The 17,091-nt window shown below is 36.1% G+C and overlaps 1 protein-coding gene across 1 annotated transcript in view; it reads left to right on the top strand.

Moving 5' to 3' along the window:
- Window positions 1-16,620, top strand: part of LOC764938 (spondin-1) — a 74,636-nt gene extending 58,016 nt beyond the window's left edge. Inside the window, exons 5-13 of the mRNA XM_030988309.1 lie at window positions 2,465-2,538; window positions 4,183-4,323; window positions 4,807-4,955; window positions 8,943-9,203; window positions 9,480-9,669; window positions 10,592-10,924; window positions 12,231-12,263; window positions 14,303-14,473; window positions 16,001-16,620. Coding sequence (XP_030844169.1) covers window positions 2,465-2,538; window positions 4,183-4,323; window positions 4,807-4,955; window positions 8,943-9,203; window positions 9,480-9,669; window positions 10,592-10,924; window positions 12,231-12,263; window positions 14,303-14,473; window positions 16,001-16,182 — 1,534 coding nt within the window. The 3' untranslated portion in view covers window positions 16,183-16,620. The remainder of the gene's footprint in view (window positions 1-2,464; window positions 2,539-4,182; window positions 4,324-4,806; window positions 4,956-8,942; window positions 9,204-9,479; window positions 9,670-10,591; window positions 10,925-12,230; window positions 12,264-14,302; window positions 14,474-16,000) is intronic.
- The last annotated feature ends 471 nt before the right edge of the window (window positions 16,621-17,091 follow it).

The raw sequence follows: 17,091 nt of genomic DNA, 5'->3' as shown, positions 1-17,091 counted from the left end.
GCAGGGCTAACTCCGCAATTGTGGTGCTAACTCCTCCTAACCCCGCAATTGCGGTGCTAAGCAAATGAATGAGAACAGAAACGAAAAATAGTCCGGTACTACGCAATTGAGCGTATCGCAGCTGGCCAGATGCGAAGTATGTCCAATCATAACATACACGATATCCGGGGTTAACGAAATGCAGTGAGAACAGCGGGAATTTTCTTATTCCGGAATAGGCGCTAGTACGGGACTAAAAACAGCGAGTGTGAAAAGCCAAAAAAATAGTCCGGGGTTAAGGATAGTACGGGGCTAAGCAAAGTACGGGGTTAAGCAAAACCAGTGTGAAAAGAGTAATAGTGTATTTCAAATTGGTAACAATAATATTTTTATTTTATTTTATTGCAACATTGTTAAAATACAAAGTAATTATCGGAAAACGCCATACTTAGGTAATAATGTTGTCAAAAGCTTGAAGAAAAAACATTTTCCTTGAGGTAATACTGCACAGGCAATGAGAGTGCTTCATGCATCATGCTATAAGATGGATTGTTCATCTCAAAGCTAGCTGGTATGATTGGCATGAAATGAGATGAAAATGTGAGGTCTTTATGAAGAGATAATGAGAATGGGAAAAGAATTGACAGTATGAACTTTAAAGCAATGTAATAACAACCAAGGTTCCAATATGAGATTCATCATTGAAATGACATAGTGGGTTACAAGATGCTTAAGCCATTCTCTATCCACAAGCCTGCATGATCAATTCAAATGTAGTGCTCTGGTACTACTTTTCCTTCTGTTAAGACAATGAGACAATAAGACAATGAATGTCTTCATCAGCTCAAGATTGCCAAATAATCCTGAAGTTACAAATCGGTTCTTCATCATCTTGAGCAATGACCTCGAAACTCGAAACTCAAGCTCGAGAATTTAGCTTGGGATATTTGCTCAGCGTTTGTGCATAGTGCGAGTCTTAGGGCTGGTGAAGATGCACCAGACAAATAGCGGGATATTTTGCAACCTAGCCCAATATATCTTGGGATGATTATCTCTACCAAATATCCGCTAATTGCAACTGCAGGCTGATGAAGACGCAAAGTAGCTGGATAATTTGCGATCAGGATAGTTAAAATAGCGGGTTATTTGGCAATCTCAAGCTGATGAGACAAGCCCATTGTACTTTAAAGCATGTGGCCCTCTAGGGGTTTAGAACCAGGGTGAGGAAAAAGTTAAGGATGTAAGTTAACAAAGTTCCTTTTCTCTCCAGAATAACTGATCTTCTTCTAGTTGTTATTGCAATGAGTTGGATACAATCTGCTAGATCTAGAGTCTATTTAAATGGTGAAAAATGTAAGAAGATAAAAGAAATATTATTATGAATACATTTGAAAAATTACATAATATCTATTTTTGTAAGAAATCCATGATTTGAAAGTTTATAGAATATGAGTTGGAGTTTGGTCAAATTTATGCTGTTTTTCTATAAATTTAGGTTTCTCCATATACATTCTCTGGATTACCTGACCACTTGACACTCCTGTTGTCAATTTGTCATGTAGTTTTAGTCTAAGATCACTTCATTTGCTGCTTCATGTTGCTATCTGTGTTTGAAGATTACCTCTCTATGCTTTCTGAAGTATCTTCTTTTAGTCTTAGTTCAGAAGGCCCATTTTATTTCATGGAAAATAAGAAGAAAACCAATAAAGCGTGTTGATGACAAGAAATTAATATTACAGTTCAAAATTTGTAGTTACTGCAAAGAGTCTATCAGTCCATGTTGATTTGTAAAATGTAACATTGTGGGGATGATGTGTCCTAATCATTATAACAGACAAAGGTCAAGCCATGTGCACTACATTGTTAACGATATGGATATTTCCGAGTGTTTGTAATAACAGGGGTCCCAATGGATGTATTTTCAATACACGCCTACACAAACAAGCTGTGAGAATTAGAACATGCCATCTCAATTTCTTACTGGGCCATGACTCAGCATTCGTCTAAAAGTGCAGGGTTTATTGTGGTGTGTGGGTGTGTGATCCGAAAGGAACTATGTTATATTTTGTCTGAGAAGTTTAAAGCCCCACTGCACAACTTATAGCTTCTTTCGCCCTCTATATAGCAAACAATGCCTAAGCGGTACCTATTGATCCCCCACAGTCCCCTTTTTCTTATGTTAATTGAGAGCTGATTTGATGGGATAACCACCTGTCAGTGACAATGCAGGGAGGTCTAATCCCTCCTGGCTTAGAAAGGTTAAATATAATTATACATTTATTATTAAAAAAGGAAAGGTGGAATCAATTTCGATTCTTGATGAGAATCCTATGAGAATTCCACTGTGTAGTGTTTTGCTAATTATAAAGCCTGACTTCTAGCCATGCCCCCCCCCCCCTCCACACTTTTTTTTAAGGGGGGCCATGCCTTTGCAGCTGTTTTATTCGTCTCCTTTAACATCATCTTTGTCTTCCCTCTTTCACAGAGCCGGTGTAATACAGAAGAAGACTGTTTGGTTTGCTGAAGATGGTGATCTCACTCTTCAACTGTGTGAGAGAGGTAAGGTATCAATAGAATCTTAAAGGTACTATGTCCCTTTTGCAGCCAACCTCAAATTCTATAGAACTTTGCAGGAATTATGAATGTGTCATGTATGTCCTATCTGTGAAATTTAAACGTTAGCAGTGTCCTAATATTCAAATTATGCAAGGAAACCTGTTTACTTGCTAGACTTCACTGTCAGACAATATTGAGTGACTGACTGGCATTTTTTCTTCTTTGGTATATAACATACATTAAATGAGCTGTAAAGGGAATACTATAGCCTAGCTACAAGAGCATTTGTCTACATCAATAACCCACTTCTTGTGATGGCCAAAATTAAACTGATTGAATCTTTGCGCAGCATAAAACGTATGACCATTCGGTACAATGGTCTGAAAATCAAGACTATTACTTATTGGCTCTATAGCTCCTAAGTCGATTTGACAACTAAAAGTTGTTATTTTCCCACTTGAAGACATTTTCAAGCCCCACCTTTTTTAGGGAAGTTCTAAATTAGTATTATCTTTCAAATGCCGTTGGAATTTAACCTTTTCATATTTGGGGCCTGCAAATGGGACATATAGTACCTTTAACCTAGATATTAGGAAACTGGGTATCATATTGCCCTATCTTTTAAACAGTTACAATTAATTGAAATCAATCACAAAATGTTGTAAATCACAACTCTGTACAGAAAAGATAGAAGTTTGTAAGCTTGGAATGGATTGAAGGACTTAATTGCAATCAATCCAAATTAATGGCAGCTCTTTAAAAGACTGGGATATGCACATATATAATTTTTAAAGATATCATAAGAAGGTTCCTCTTGGTATAGAAAGGGTTCAAGAAACTTAGATGCTCGGATTTGATTACAGCTTGTTGCCAGTGGCTGAATTTGATCTTTAATATATTCAGGTTTGGAAAAACTTGAAAGTAATAGTAATAACAGAGGGGATACTCAAAATGAGAAATAGACAGGAAACAAAGTTTGTCAATGATTGGTAGAAAGGAAAAAGAGGTCATCTTAGTCTGTCCCATCTTTTCCAACAAAATATTATTATAACAAAAATTGATTTCTATTTTTAATAAAATTTTGATTCATAACCTCTTCCTGTGATTATTTCATTTATATTTGTCTTCAATCTAAATCATCAAAGTATTCAAGAATCTATGCACTATTATTATCTTTAGGAGGTTTAACTTGTGTATTTTTATTTATTCAGATATTTATTACTGATTCTTTTCTTTCTTTTCCTTTCCTTTCTTTTCTTTTCCTTTCCTTTCTTTTCTTTTCTTTTCCTTTCTTTTCCTTTCCTTTCCTTTCTTTTCTTTTCCTTTCTTTTCCTTTCCTTTCTTTTTCTTTTCCTTTCCTTTCTTTTCTTTTCCTTTCCTTTCTTTTCTATTCCTTTCTTTTCTTTTCTATTCTTTTCTTCTCTTTCCTTCCCTTATGTCCTTTTGTTTTTCCCCCTTTTTTGAGGGGGGGGGGGGGGGAGGAGTAAAATGGTATATTACACTGTAGGATTAATGATGTTCTCTTTGTCTAATGTCATTTTACCATGTGCTTTTATGAATCAAACAATATCCGACTGCTCTATGTCTACATCTATAATATTACTTACACTCATGATTTATATCATCTATTCCTTTTTTCTTTTACAGAGAGTGCAGGAAATGGTCCAGCCCCGCCTCCGACCCTTGACCCCCATGCCTGCTGCGCCCCGCCCCATGAAGAAGCCAAGTATAGATTCACCTTCGTTAGTACATGGACTCCACAGACACATCCAAGACAGTATCCCACTGGTAATATTATCATGGATCCAGATATGGCATTTTTTCCCCTTCTATTTAGTGACCTAACCAATGATTGGGGGGTGGGGGTGACATGCTTTCGAGTAATAGCAATTTAATTGCTTTTGTCACCCCTGACCAGCAGATTGTATCCTTCTCTCTCTCCTCTCCACTTTCCTAAAACTGTTTGTATGTATTATGAAATTTCTATGTATTATCTGATTGTTATACTCATTGTATGATTTTTGATTGGTCAAATAAATGATATTAATAATGATAATGAAACTGCTCCTTTGATAGCTGAATAACCTTTAAAACTGACTGACTAAACAAGTACTTTACTGAAAACTAAACCTTTCAAAGAAAGTAATTGACTAAACAAGAATAAAAACATTAATGTTGTTGTTTCTTGATTTTGAACAATAAAAACCTGAATAAACAAAGATAATGACGATTTACCCAGTCACCACCTGGTTCTTTTTCTCATCTTTTCAGGGAACGGTAACCATTGGTCTGATTTGATCGGAGCATCTCACGGTTCAGACTATACTATCTGGGAGTACGGCCAGTATGCATCGTATGGCATCAAGATGGTCGCTGAGTGGGGCAGCCCGTATAGACTAGAGAGAGAAATCAAAGAAGAGGTAATAATAATAATAGCGCTTATTACAATCACTAAGCGCTTCCAAAGTTAGAGATTATAACCAGGCTTTAGCTGTGCTGCCATTACGGCGCTCTATCATTGCAAAGAATTAATTCCTGCAAGATACCCATTTACATCACCATTTCAAACTTGTAAACATATCACTGACGTTTTTATGAATCGACAAATCTGTCCAGTAATTTATGTGACGGATTCGTCGGTTCATAAAAACGCTGACTATATGATAAAGTCTTCATAATTATATACTCTCTTAGTCATGCACATTCATTTGTTTGCGACTAGTTGTATATTTGATCATGTATTGCTAGTATCTCGTATTATACTGTTCATATTAGTAGTTGTGTTGCTAATTTGAAGAACAATATGTGATCAATTTAGCCCTTTAAAAAATATCCTGTTTTGAAAGCAGTGAGTTACGATCCATCAGCATACCTAGATGACCCACCATGATATTGAGAGTAGCGTTGATATAATTTCAAAGTTGTAACAAAAATAATCATGAAACTCAAAATAATAATAATAATAATATGGATATTTATATAGCGCCGGTATCCACCAGGCTCTGACACTCATGGCGCTGTACATAATTATTACAATCTCGAACATATCACTTTTTTAACTAAAATACAGGTAAACTAAAACAACACAAAGTATTACGGTACCGTAATTAACGTTGTATAAACCTTTTTTTTAATTTTTTTTTTGGTCGACTTTTTTTTGCCGACTTTGTCGGCAGCAAGCCTGGTCCGTGTTAAAAAACCCACGCGGGAAGGCCTTTCATTTAACTGCGAGGTGCAGCTGAATGTGTAAGATCATTAATGTAAATTAAAAAACAGTAGAGGACCTAGGGTAGAACCTTGTGGTACACCATGTAATAGAAGAAAAATTGGGAGGAATTATTATTATAAACTACATATTGAGATCACAGACAAATTTGACAGACAAATTTGAGTGTTGTTCTAGTTTCCGAGTGGTGAGTCAACACACCGATTACTGAGCTGGGAAACATTGCCAGGCATAGCGCCAGGTAGAGGGGCGTAAATCGAAACTTTAAAAAAAAAAAAAAAAATTTGGTGTACCGTGTATAAACCGCACCCCCGACTTTGAATTTTTTTTGGCAGCAAAAAGATGTGGTTTATACACTGTTAATTATGGTACGCCAAATTATAATTGTCCTAATTAAATAGGAGGTTAATGGAGGCTAATTCAAAGTTCTCTCAAAAATGCAACTCCATTTTTTGCAGAGGACAGTATTGCCGAGGACAGTATTGCCAGGTTGTAAAGATGTTTGTGGTTATATGCTCTTGACAAAAATGCTAATTTCTAGTCATGGAGTAGAAAGCAATTAATTTGACATGGCATCCATTATTTTCATTGATGCTGTCTGAGGCATTCATTGAGGTACAGTCCCTTTTTATTAAACTCAAGTGGAAAGTTGGAGTAATCATGCAGTATGATCAACCATTCTTAAAATGCTAATCTTGAGCTCTGGTATGGGAATCATAGTGAGGATTTAGAAGAAGAAGAAGAAGAAGAAGAAGAAGAAGAAGAAGAAGAAGGAGGAGAAGGAGAAGGAGGAGAAGGAGAAGGAGAAGGAGGAGGAGGAGGAGGAGGAGGAGTAATAGTAGAGTTGAAATAGAAGTAGTAGTGGAGGTAGTATTAATAGTTTCGGTAGTAGTAGTAGTAGTAGTAGTTATATACTTTAGTTGTAGTAGTATCTGAAAAAGTAACATGTAATATGTATAATTATCCTGAAAAAGGGTTATCACAAGAGATTACGTGCTCTTTGCCTTCACATTTGCCAAAGGAAACCATTTATCAACCACCGAGGGAAAAGTTGTCAGGGCAGAAATAATCTGAAGTGACATGATTTCCTCTATATAATGAATAATTCAAGACTGTATTCCACAGCGTAACTAATAAACATACAGTGTAAGAGATACAAGTAATAGTGTATATTTTCTGAATATTTATTACTAAGCTCTGTATATTCCACACATATACTATGCCTGTCACATATTCTATTTATCACAGGATAAATGAAATCAAAGGATTCGAGATTATTTTTAGCTGTTTCAAACTAAGATTAATTTTCACCACCGTTAAAAAGGTTGTCATGGAGCTAATCAAGACAAGAAGTGGGTAAAATTGAAAAGCCCATAATGTTGCGGCACAAAGCAATCCTTCCCTTATTTGGTGCCTGGAGTTGTGTGCTAAATCACATGTTTGGCAAATGAGCGCCCATGCAGGGAGGCAAAGAAAGCAATCATAGGGTTAATCTGTTATGACAGCCAAAATTGAAGGTTGAAAAGATCATAAAAATATATAGTTATAAATCATAGAGGCATATGTCTCTTTATCATAGGTGCTACATGTTTGACAGGATTATGTCCGGTTCAAGATACTGTTATTAGCTTATAAATACTTAAATGAACTAACTCCCTCGTATTTAAATGAATTACTCACTGCATAGAGACCAACAAGCTAGAGATCATCAATCATGTAAACGAATATATATACTGGTATTATTAATACTATTATTATTGTTATTAGTTTTATTATTATTATAATCTTTTATTGTATCACAGGGAGACAAATTATTAGAGCATGAATTCTATCATGTCACTGGCATAACATATTATTATGAGAAACATCATTTTGCTCTATGATATTTAAGCCAAATACAGACCTTATGCATGATCTTGGAGGATAGAAGTGGCAAGAAATTTTTCTGTCTTCATGATAAAGTTTGCCCCCCACCCCTCCCCACCCCCAACCTGATAAGACCTCCTGTCCCCCTTCTTCTTCCTGGACCCAGCAGCTTAAGTATCTGTATGTTACAGCGATTATGCTGACAGAAAATAGAGTTGAGAATATATGTTTTATTCAGCAGTGTAATGGTTGTATCCTGTCATGCAATCTTTGTATGTGTTATGATTAATGTGAACGTGGGGATGAATAACCTGCATTATGGATGAGACATTTGTAGCATGGAACAGAAATTTGTTACATAAAAGTCGATTGTGAGTGTAGGGTATTTGGCAGATTAAGTTTTCAATGATATTCCCTTAACACAAATATATTATAAGAACTATTATAGATTCAAGCTCACTGCTTTGGGGGGATCAATTACCAAGATAAAGAATAAGATTCGTACTGAGAAATGTGACATGAATATGGATAAAGATTTTGAGTTGGCTGCTTGTTTCTTTATATTGATTTTAAGATTGATGGAAAAGGCTTTGGAAATGTATTAAATTTGTTAAACACAGATTTTGTATCAAGTCTGCTATGATGTTCACATGTATTTCATACAAATAATTGAGTGCCTTTTGAGTTTGCACACAGTAGCTACAAATATTTTGTTAAAGAAAAGTAATGCTATGATGTTATTGGTTACAGTAGATATAATAAGAACATTTTTGAAAAAGTATTTTCAGTTTATCATTTTTCTTTGTATATGCATCTCATTTCATTATCTTGAATTCTCTCCCTTTTTATACAACTTTTTATCCTTTTACTCTCTTTCTTTCTGTTTCCCACTGCACTACTTTTTTTTTTTTTCTCTCTCTCTGCCCCCCCCCCCCCCCCCCCCCCCCCTCTCTCCCCTCTCTCTCTCTCTCTCTCTCTCTTTCTCTTCTCACTGTCCATCACTCTATCTCTCCCTCTCTTGCCCTTTCCCTCTCTCCATCTCTCATTCTCTCTTTACTTTGTCACTATCTCTCTCTCCCTCTCACTCTGCCTTCCCCTTTTCCCTTTCTCCATTCATCTCTCTTTTTCTATCTCTGTTTAATGTCTCTCCTCTTTCTCCTCTCTCTCTCTCTCTCTCTCCCTCCCTTCCTCCCCTGTCTCCCTTCCACCTCTCTCTCTCTCTCTCTCTCTCTCTTCCTTTCTCACTATATCCCCCTCTTTTTCCGGTCATCTTTCCCTTCCATCTCTCACTACCTCTATAACTTTTTCAAAACAGGGAGATAATGTCAAGACAGTGATCTTCAGTCGAGGTCTGTTCCCTGCGTACGGTCCTAGACTACGTAACATGACGTCCTACTTCAAGACCGATTCCCAACGTAACCTCGTATCAGCGGTCTCTATGATGGGTCCTAGCCCAGACTGGTGTGTCGGTATCTCAAAGGAAAACTTGTGTACGGCAGACTGCGGCTGGGTCGAGAGAAAGGTTTTCTATCTTCAGCCATGGGATGCAGGCACGGACAGTGGAATCATGTACAATGTAAGTGGTTCTTTTATTAATAGTTTGTATGCCCTTCATCGACAAAACATACTGTTAACAACTAAAATATTCTGACCCTTGTAAATTTGATGTCTTTTGTGTTTTCTGTAAGTCAAGAATGAAAGGTTGACCGGTTGAAATATGGCCTTTGTTGAATATAGTAAGATAAAAGCTTTAATATGTCACCTTCTCAAGAAATATAAATCAGTGCAAAAATCAACTGTGCAGAAAAGGAATGAAAGCAAACAAAGTGTCTATGTCTATTTCATATCACAGTCCAGCAATTCTCCTTTGGATCCACCCGATCCAATCCGTCCAATCACAAGCTCCGATCCAGACAACCCGAGGGCATCCTTCTATAACCCCAACGGAGGTCCCATCGGGTCCTTAGCAACAGTCGTCATTGAGAGAGTATCAATCCGTAACCGTAGTAACACAGAGACAGAGCACGGTACAGGATCTCAAGGTAAGTCCTCATTTGAAGAGTTTAATTCCAAAAGGAGCTAAATCCATTTTTGTAACTTCAGAGAAAAAAGAAACTGTTTACCAGATTTTGTACAGGCGTCTATGGAAAAGTGATATTAGACAATTTAATTTTTTCGTAATTGCTCCCAAAATTTATGTAAATAATTTTGTTGAAAGATATCTTAAGTGAACAATGTTCTGATATCAATAACTCAATTTTCATCATAATGTCCCTATTTTCATGAAGCGACGGTAATGAGGAAATTTGCATACAATTTGCGTGACAATTTTTTTCTCACTACCGTCACTTCGTGAAAATAGGGGAAATAAGTGGACTTAGCTCCTTTAGGAATTAAGCTCTTCACATGTGGCTCACAGATTAGGCCATGTGTTTGTCACAATTTGTCCACCCGGGAATATCTATTTGAAGTTCATTAACATGTATATCAATGTTTTAGAGAATTATTCATGCATTCAAAGTATTTCAGAAACTCTTTATATACCTGTACTATCAAAAACAATTTTTGAAAGAATATTGAACATCCTCTGCAGATGTTGGTTTGACTTCACATGATAGTAAATGAATTAAAAGGAAATGAAAAGTAAAGTCATTTTCATTTTCTAATAGTCAATACCCATAAAGTAACATTTTATTTGAATGCTTGGTTTAATTAGAAATGGAATTATTGTATATTATCGACTTCTTGTAGGTATAAGATTTTGTTACACAATGCATGATTCAAGAGGTGCAAATATAAAGATCCTTCTTGTATTTTGTAACATACTCAAAATTAGAGCCAATCCTTGTGTCACTGTAAGAGTTCAAAAGGAAATATTTCACATATATTACGACTAAAATAAGGCTGGAAGTATACATTGTAGATGTATCTTTATATCTAAGTTCTTGTTCAATTCCGTTTCAGGTGGAGTCCACGGAGGCATGCCACCCAAGAAACCTATGATGGGTGGCAACCCCACAATGCCACCAAAGGTCATGGGACAACCTGACCCCACAATGCCACCAAAGGTCATGGGAGGTCATGACCCCACAATGCCACCAAAGGTCATGGGAGGTCATGACCTCACAATGCCTCCTAAGGTCATGGGACGACCTGATCCCACGATGCCTCCAAAGGTCATGAGAGGTCGTGACCCCACAATGCCCTCAAAGGTCATGGCTCAAGAACCCACAATGCCCCCAAAGCAGATGGGAGTAATTACCATGCCACCAAAGACCATTGAGATTATACCAGAAGGTGAGATTCGTTTTAAAGCCCCACTGTACTAGTTTGGCCAGGAGGGATTAGACCTCCCTGCCAGGTCACTGACAGATGATTATCTCATCAAATCAGCTCTCATTTAAAGGGACTATGTCCCATTTGCAGGCCAAACAAATGAAAAAGTTAAATTCCAACTGCATTTGAAAGATAATACTAATTTAGAACTTCCCTAAAAAGGGTGGGGCTTGAAAAAGTCTTCAAGTGGGAAAATAAGGACTATTAGTTGTCAAATCGACTTTAGGGCTATAGAGCCCAAAAGTAATAGTCTTGATTTTCAGACAATTGTACCGAATGGTCATACGTTTTATGCTGCGCAAAGATTCAATCAGTTTAATCTTGGCCATCACAAAAAGTGGGTTATTGATGTAGACAAATACTCATGTACCCTTTACAACTCTTTTCATGTATGTTATTACCAAAGAAGAAAAAAAGCCAGTCAGTCACTCAATAGCGTCTGACAGTGAAGTCTAGCAAGTAAACCGTTTTTCTCGCATAATTTGAATATGAGAACACTGCTAACGTTTAAATTTCACAGATAGGACATACATGACATATTCATAATTCCTGCAAAGTTCTACAGCATTTGAGGTTGGCTGCAAAAGGGACATAGTACCTTTAACATAAGAAAAAGAGGATCATGGGGGACCAATGGTCACCGCTTAGGCATTGTTTGTTATAAATAGAGGGCGCAAGTAGCTATAAGTAGTGTAATGGGGCTTTAAAAGAAAATCTGTATTATCTATGATGCCATGATATGAGGGTTACAAATGTGTTATACAAATGAAGTTTATGAGACTCATTTTCAATCACTACTTTGTTTTCATTGATTTATGTCCTATTATAAATAGTTTCAAACCCCTATTTTAAATGCAAAGACAGCTTGCATTACCTTTGTCCTAAAACAGTTGCCGCAGTATCAAACTTCGTTTGGGTTTGAAATGCCTAGATTGTTACCTGTAGTGTTCACTATTTTCATCTATTTAATGTATGCATGTTCGTTGTGTACCTTTACGCTCTGCATCTGCTGGAAAAAAAAATTGTTCTGAATTAAATTCATGTATATCTCCTTTATTATGCAGATATGATCAATTACAGGATGCTTTAAAAAAATAAAAGTATTTACAGTACATCGATTCGGTTAACTCCATGTGTGTCTCTATGAAAAAGTATACAATGATTTTGTGGCATATGTTTTTGGTCTTATACTTTTGAATCATTGAATGCATGAAACAGTGAAAAGTGATTAAATGTCTAATGATTTATCTTTTCTTATTTTCCTCAGGTGATATTCAAACCATGCCTCCTAAAAGGAGAGGTGAGTCTAGAATTATTGATTTGGTTTTCTGTGTGCATGTTACTCCGTAGGCTAGGAATAGTATATTAACCCATGGTATTTTAGTTTCACCTTTTAGGGATATTTAATATTTTTATTTGTATCTTTCTCTCTCTTTATATCTTTGTGTGCTGTGCCTCATTGAGAAATATGTACCATTCACTTATTGTGAATAAATGTATTTCAATAGTCAGAATTAAATTTAGTTTTGCGTCTCTAAAACATTAATTACAGTGAGATCCATTGTTTACCAAAAAAATATGAAATAAATATTGACAATTGTGCATTTCCCACTATCAGGACAGGATTTATTTGTAAAGCTTGATTGATCACATTTTATTTTTCAAATTGGCAACAATAATATTTCTCTTTTATTACTACATTATTAAAAAGGCATTTAATGTCTCTGAAAGTATTACATGGAAGAGTGCTGTCGAAAAGTTGAAAAGATGGCCTCTATATTCAGTTCCAAATTCCTTCCTCATAATAGAGCCCTAAGAAATTTGCCAGATGCATAAGTAGAAAGGGCAACAAATTCTGCGCACACTGCATCCATATTTGTTGAATGACTATATTGCACTGGATGCAGGGAACTTTAAACAGAAAAATAAGCTTTAAAATACGCAGCATGTTTTGAGATTAAAAATTTCTTTTATTTACCACAATAAATCATATGTATCTACCTATATGCTTAGTCCTCCAGACAAAGCAGTCATCAAAATAAAAAAGTCCCAGTTTTTTTTTTCTAGAAAAAAATGCAATTTTTCTCAACATTTTGACAACACTCTCTTTCCCATGAGTATCCATAAGTTAAAGTTATTGATCCATACCACAAAATGTGGAATGATCATCTTGAAAATGTTATGCATTGCTACTGCATAATCAGCCGTATTTTACCCCAGTCCATCCAAATAGCTTTCTCCTTGAAAGTAAGCTGTATAAAGTAGGTTGAAAATGCACAATTTTCAGTTTTTCAATCAGGATACAATTAGCAGGCCAAGCGGGAGGCTCAATCCAATTCTTGGTTACCTTGGTAAAAATGACTGGTTTCCATGGCAACTACTGTAGGCAGATAAATCCAAGCTGAATTAATAGGTTTAAGATGCAATTTAAATTTAATATTGGAGCCCATGTGGATAACTCAAGGCAATTTCTTGTGATATGATTGAAAACATATTTTCTGCAGCAGAAATTAATTTCTTGTAAGGGTAAAATGAGTAGAGGGTTAATATGCATATACAATGCTATAGGGTATTTTTTGTTGTTTCCGAAATTATGGGCATCAGTCAAAGTAGATAGAAGCATAAATTTGTTTTCACAAGATTCCAAAAATACTCAATCGATTTGGAAATTGCTGTCAACTTTTTTACATAAAAGAGATCATTATGAAACTTCTTTTTTAATGGATTTGTTGAGGCATTTATTACATGTAACACAATCTTTTCCTTGTTATATTAAAGGCAGTTTGGATATTTATATAATATTGGATGGTTTGAGTGTGATACAAGAATATATTGCTCGAGCTATGACAATATTGGACGAGTCAAAGATGAGTCTAATATTGTCTTAATAGAGCAATATATTCTTGTATCATACGAAAACAAAGCCATATACAATATTATTATTATTATCTTTATTAGTTTGACTAGCGAAATATCAAAATGTTACTAAGCTCAGTAAATATGGCTTTATTTGTGTGTGATTTCGCCATGATATCGCTATCGATAGTTGAAGTTCCCAGATGACTGAGCAATACGAAAACAATATTGGTCAGTCATCCGGGTACTGCGCTAAAGATATTGAATACACTGGTTTATTGTACCTCTTAGAAGCCTTATATAAATAATAATACACAATACCAGCAGATATTTTGATACTTGATATATGTTTGATAATAGATAACTTTGGGGATAATACACAAATTATAATGATAAATATAGTAGCACATGTTCATCAACTTGTTATTAGTCCATGACATTCAGCCTTCTCTTCATGACTTTCCTTATTCTTTTTTTCTATAGGTAAAGTAGTAGACTGTATGATGACGGCCTGGGGTGAGTGGTCAGAGTGTTCCAAGTCTTGTGGGAAGGGTAAGATGCTACGGCAGAGGATGATCAAGCAGAGACCTCGCAACGGAGGAGAGGAATGCGGGCAAACCAAGGAGAGACAATCATGCAACGTGGCCAGATGTAGTAAGTATACCCTAATTAATTATAATGTTATATGTTCAATCATTTTTAAATATTGTACTCATGAGCTTACTTTGAAGCCTGTCTGTACTAGTTTGGCCAGGTGGGATTTTACCTCCCTGCAAGGTCACTGACAAGTGGTTATCTCCTGAAATCAGCTCTCAATTAAACTACAAAAAAGAGGATCATGGGGGACCAAAAGGCACCGATTAGGCATTGTTTTTTATATTTTCTATATAGAAAAATAGCAAGTAGCTATAAGTAGTGCTTTTAATTGATTTTATGTGTAATAATTTGAATGTAGCATATTGATATTCATATATTTATGTACCAGACCCAATAGTTTATTTGACTCTGTGTACATTATTTTTACCTTCATTATCTATTTGTTTGTATTTTTATTTGTATTTTGAAATCCAACCCCAAGTTTTGGATGCAATAAAGAAATAATAATAAAAGTATACGGTAGATCTTTGTTTTCTAAAAAGATTCCCCCATCTACTGGTAACAGTGAAATTTCTCCTGCATATGCCAGTCATATTTTCAGGAGGCGATGGGGGGGGGGGGGCACCACCCTGAATTTCGAGTGGTGACTACCCCGTAAATCTCCGTGTATAAGGCGCACCTGTGTATAAGGCGCACCCCTATTTGGGGGAAGGAAAAAAAAAAAAAAAAAAAAATCGTTTTTTTTTTGTTTTGTTGTTGTTTTGTTGCCGAAAACCCACGCGGGGAAGGACCTTCATTATACATCGAGGTGCAGTTGAAGGCGCTGATTTGTGCTTGTGAACTTGTCACAAATAATAGTAACAATGTCGTTTTTAGAAGAATGTGTAAGATCATTAATGTAAATTAAAAACAAAAGAGTACATATGGTACCAGTGGTGCACCTTGTGGTACACCAATTGTTATAGAAAAAAATATTTGAGGAATTATTATTATAAACTACATATTGAGATCTATTAGAAAGATCACTTTCAAACCAAGATGACAGACAAATTTGAGTGTTGTAGTTTCTGAGTGGTTGGTCAACACACTGATTACTGAGCTGGGTGACATTGCCAGGCATAGCGCCATAAATCGAAACTAAAAAAAAAAAACTTTTTTTTCTGTACCTGTGTATAAGGCGCACCCCCGACTTTCAGATTTTTTCGGCGGCAAAAAAGTGCGCCTTATACACGGAGATTTACAGTATTGAGCTACATTTTTGTGAAACATAGAAAAAAGTATTTATATGTACAACAACATAGAATAAACAGGACCCCCTTTATAATGTAATTTCTTTTCTTTGGGGAGAGTTGTGATGATTGGCTATAGGCTTTAAAGTTTTTATATTTGTGAACATAAATGATGTAAACAATTGATTTTCTAAGCCAGTGATTGTCAACCATCATCTTTCTCTTTATAATTTGTGTGTTTATTATAAGTTTTGGTTGGTAATTTGTAGAAAAACAATGGTGCTCTTAGAAACAACAGTATTATGCCCATAATAAATGTTGTGCATTATTATTATTATTATTATTATTATTACAGCATCGGTAGATCGAGACTGTCGGATGAGTGAATGGGGGCCGTGGTCCGACTGCTCTGTATCATGCGGCGGTGAGATGGGGATTGAGTTCAGGATGAGAGACGTCGCGAGGAGAGCGAGGGGTGACGGCGCCCCCTGTGATCCGTTGAAGGAGATGCGTGCCTGCTCAGCCAATCCCTGCTGATGACTGAGGAACATCCTTTTTATAACGAGAGACATTTTGATTTTCACACTCAAAAAATGACAGAGACGGGTAATTCCATAACAGCCATATTGGAATGCCATATTGAAATGATAACAGCCATATTGGAATGATATATCGAGGGGTCAGTGACACAAAGAGGCAACTCCATTTTGGCCATTTTGAGAAAAAGTTTAAAGATAGAAGTCCCTGCCGGATGACTCTGAAACATCCTTTTTATAGTGAGAGACATTTTCACCAAAAAAAATGACAGAGACGGGTAATCCCATAACAGCCATATTGGAATCACATAATGAGGGGTCAGTGACACAAAGACATAACTCCATTTTGAGAAAAAGTGATTTGAAGATAGAGGTCCCTGCTGATGACTCTGATACATCTTTTTTATAATGAGAGACATTTTCACACCCCCCCCCCCCCCAAAAAAAAAAAAATGACAGAGACAGGTTATTCCATAACAGCAGTATTGGAATCACATATCGAGGGATCAGTGACACAATGACGTAACTCCATGATGCCCATTTTGAGAAAAAGTGGTTGAGGCCTAAGATAGAGGTCCCTGCTGATGACTCTATATCTGAAACATCCTTTTTATAATGAGAGACATTTTCACACACAAAAAATGACAGAGACGGGTAATTCTATAAGAGCCATATTGGAATCACATATTGAGGGGTCAGTGACACAAAGACGTAACTCCATGATGCCCATTTTGAGAAAAAGTGGTTTATGTTACACTGAGCACTTGGGCCTTAAGGAGTTAAGTCTATGTTTCACTAGCCATAGACTTCAATGGGGTGTTGGTTGGAGTTAAGTCTTTGTGTTTCCTGGAAAGCCCACATTTTTCTGAATATTTTTATATCAAATACTCATTTTGGCAAAATATGGAGT

This window comes from Strongylocentrotus purpuratus, unplaced genomic scaffold, assembly GCF_000002235.5.
Source record: "Strongylocentrotus purpuratus isolate Spur 01 unplaced genomic scaffold, Spur_5.0 spur5_scaffold_17, whole genome shotgun sequence".
Lineage (NCBI taxonomy): Eukaryota > Metazoa > Echinodermata > Echinoidea > Camarodonta > Strongylocentrotidae > Strongylocentrotus > Strongylocentrotus purpuratus.
The sequence above is the reverse complement of the archived record's forward strand: the minus strand, read 5'-3'. Positions and strand labels throughout refer to the sequence as shown.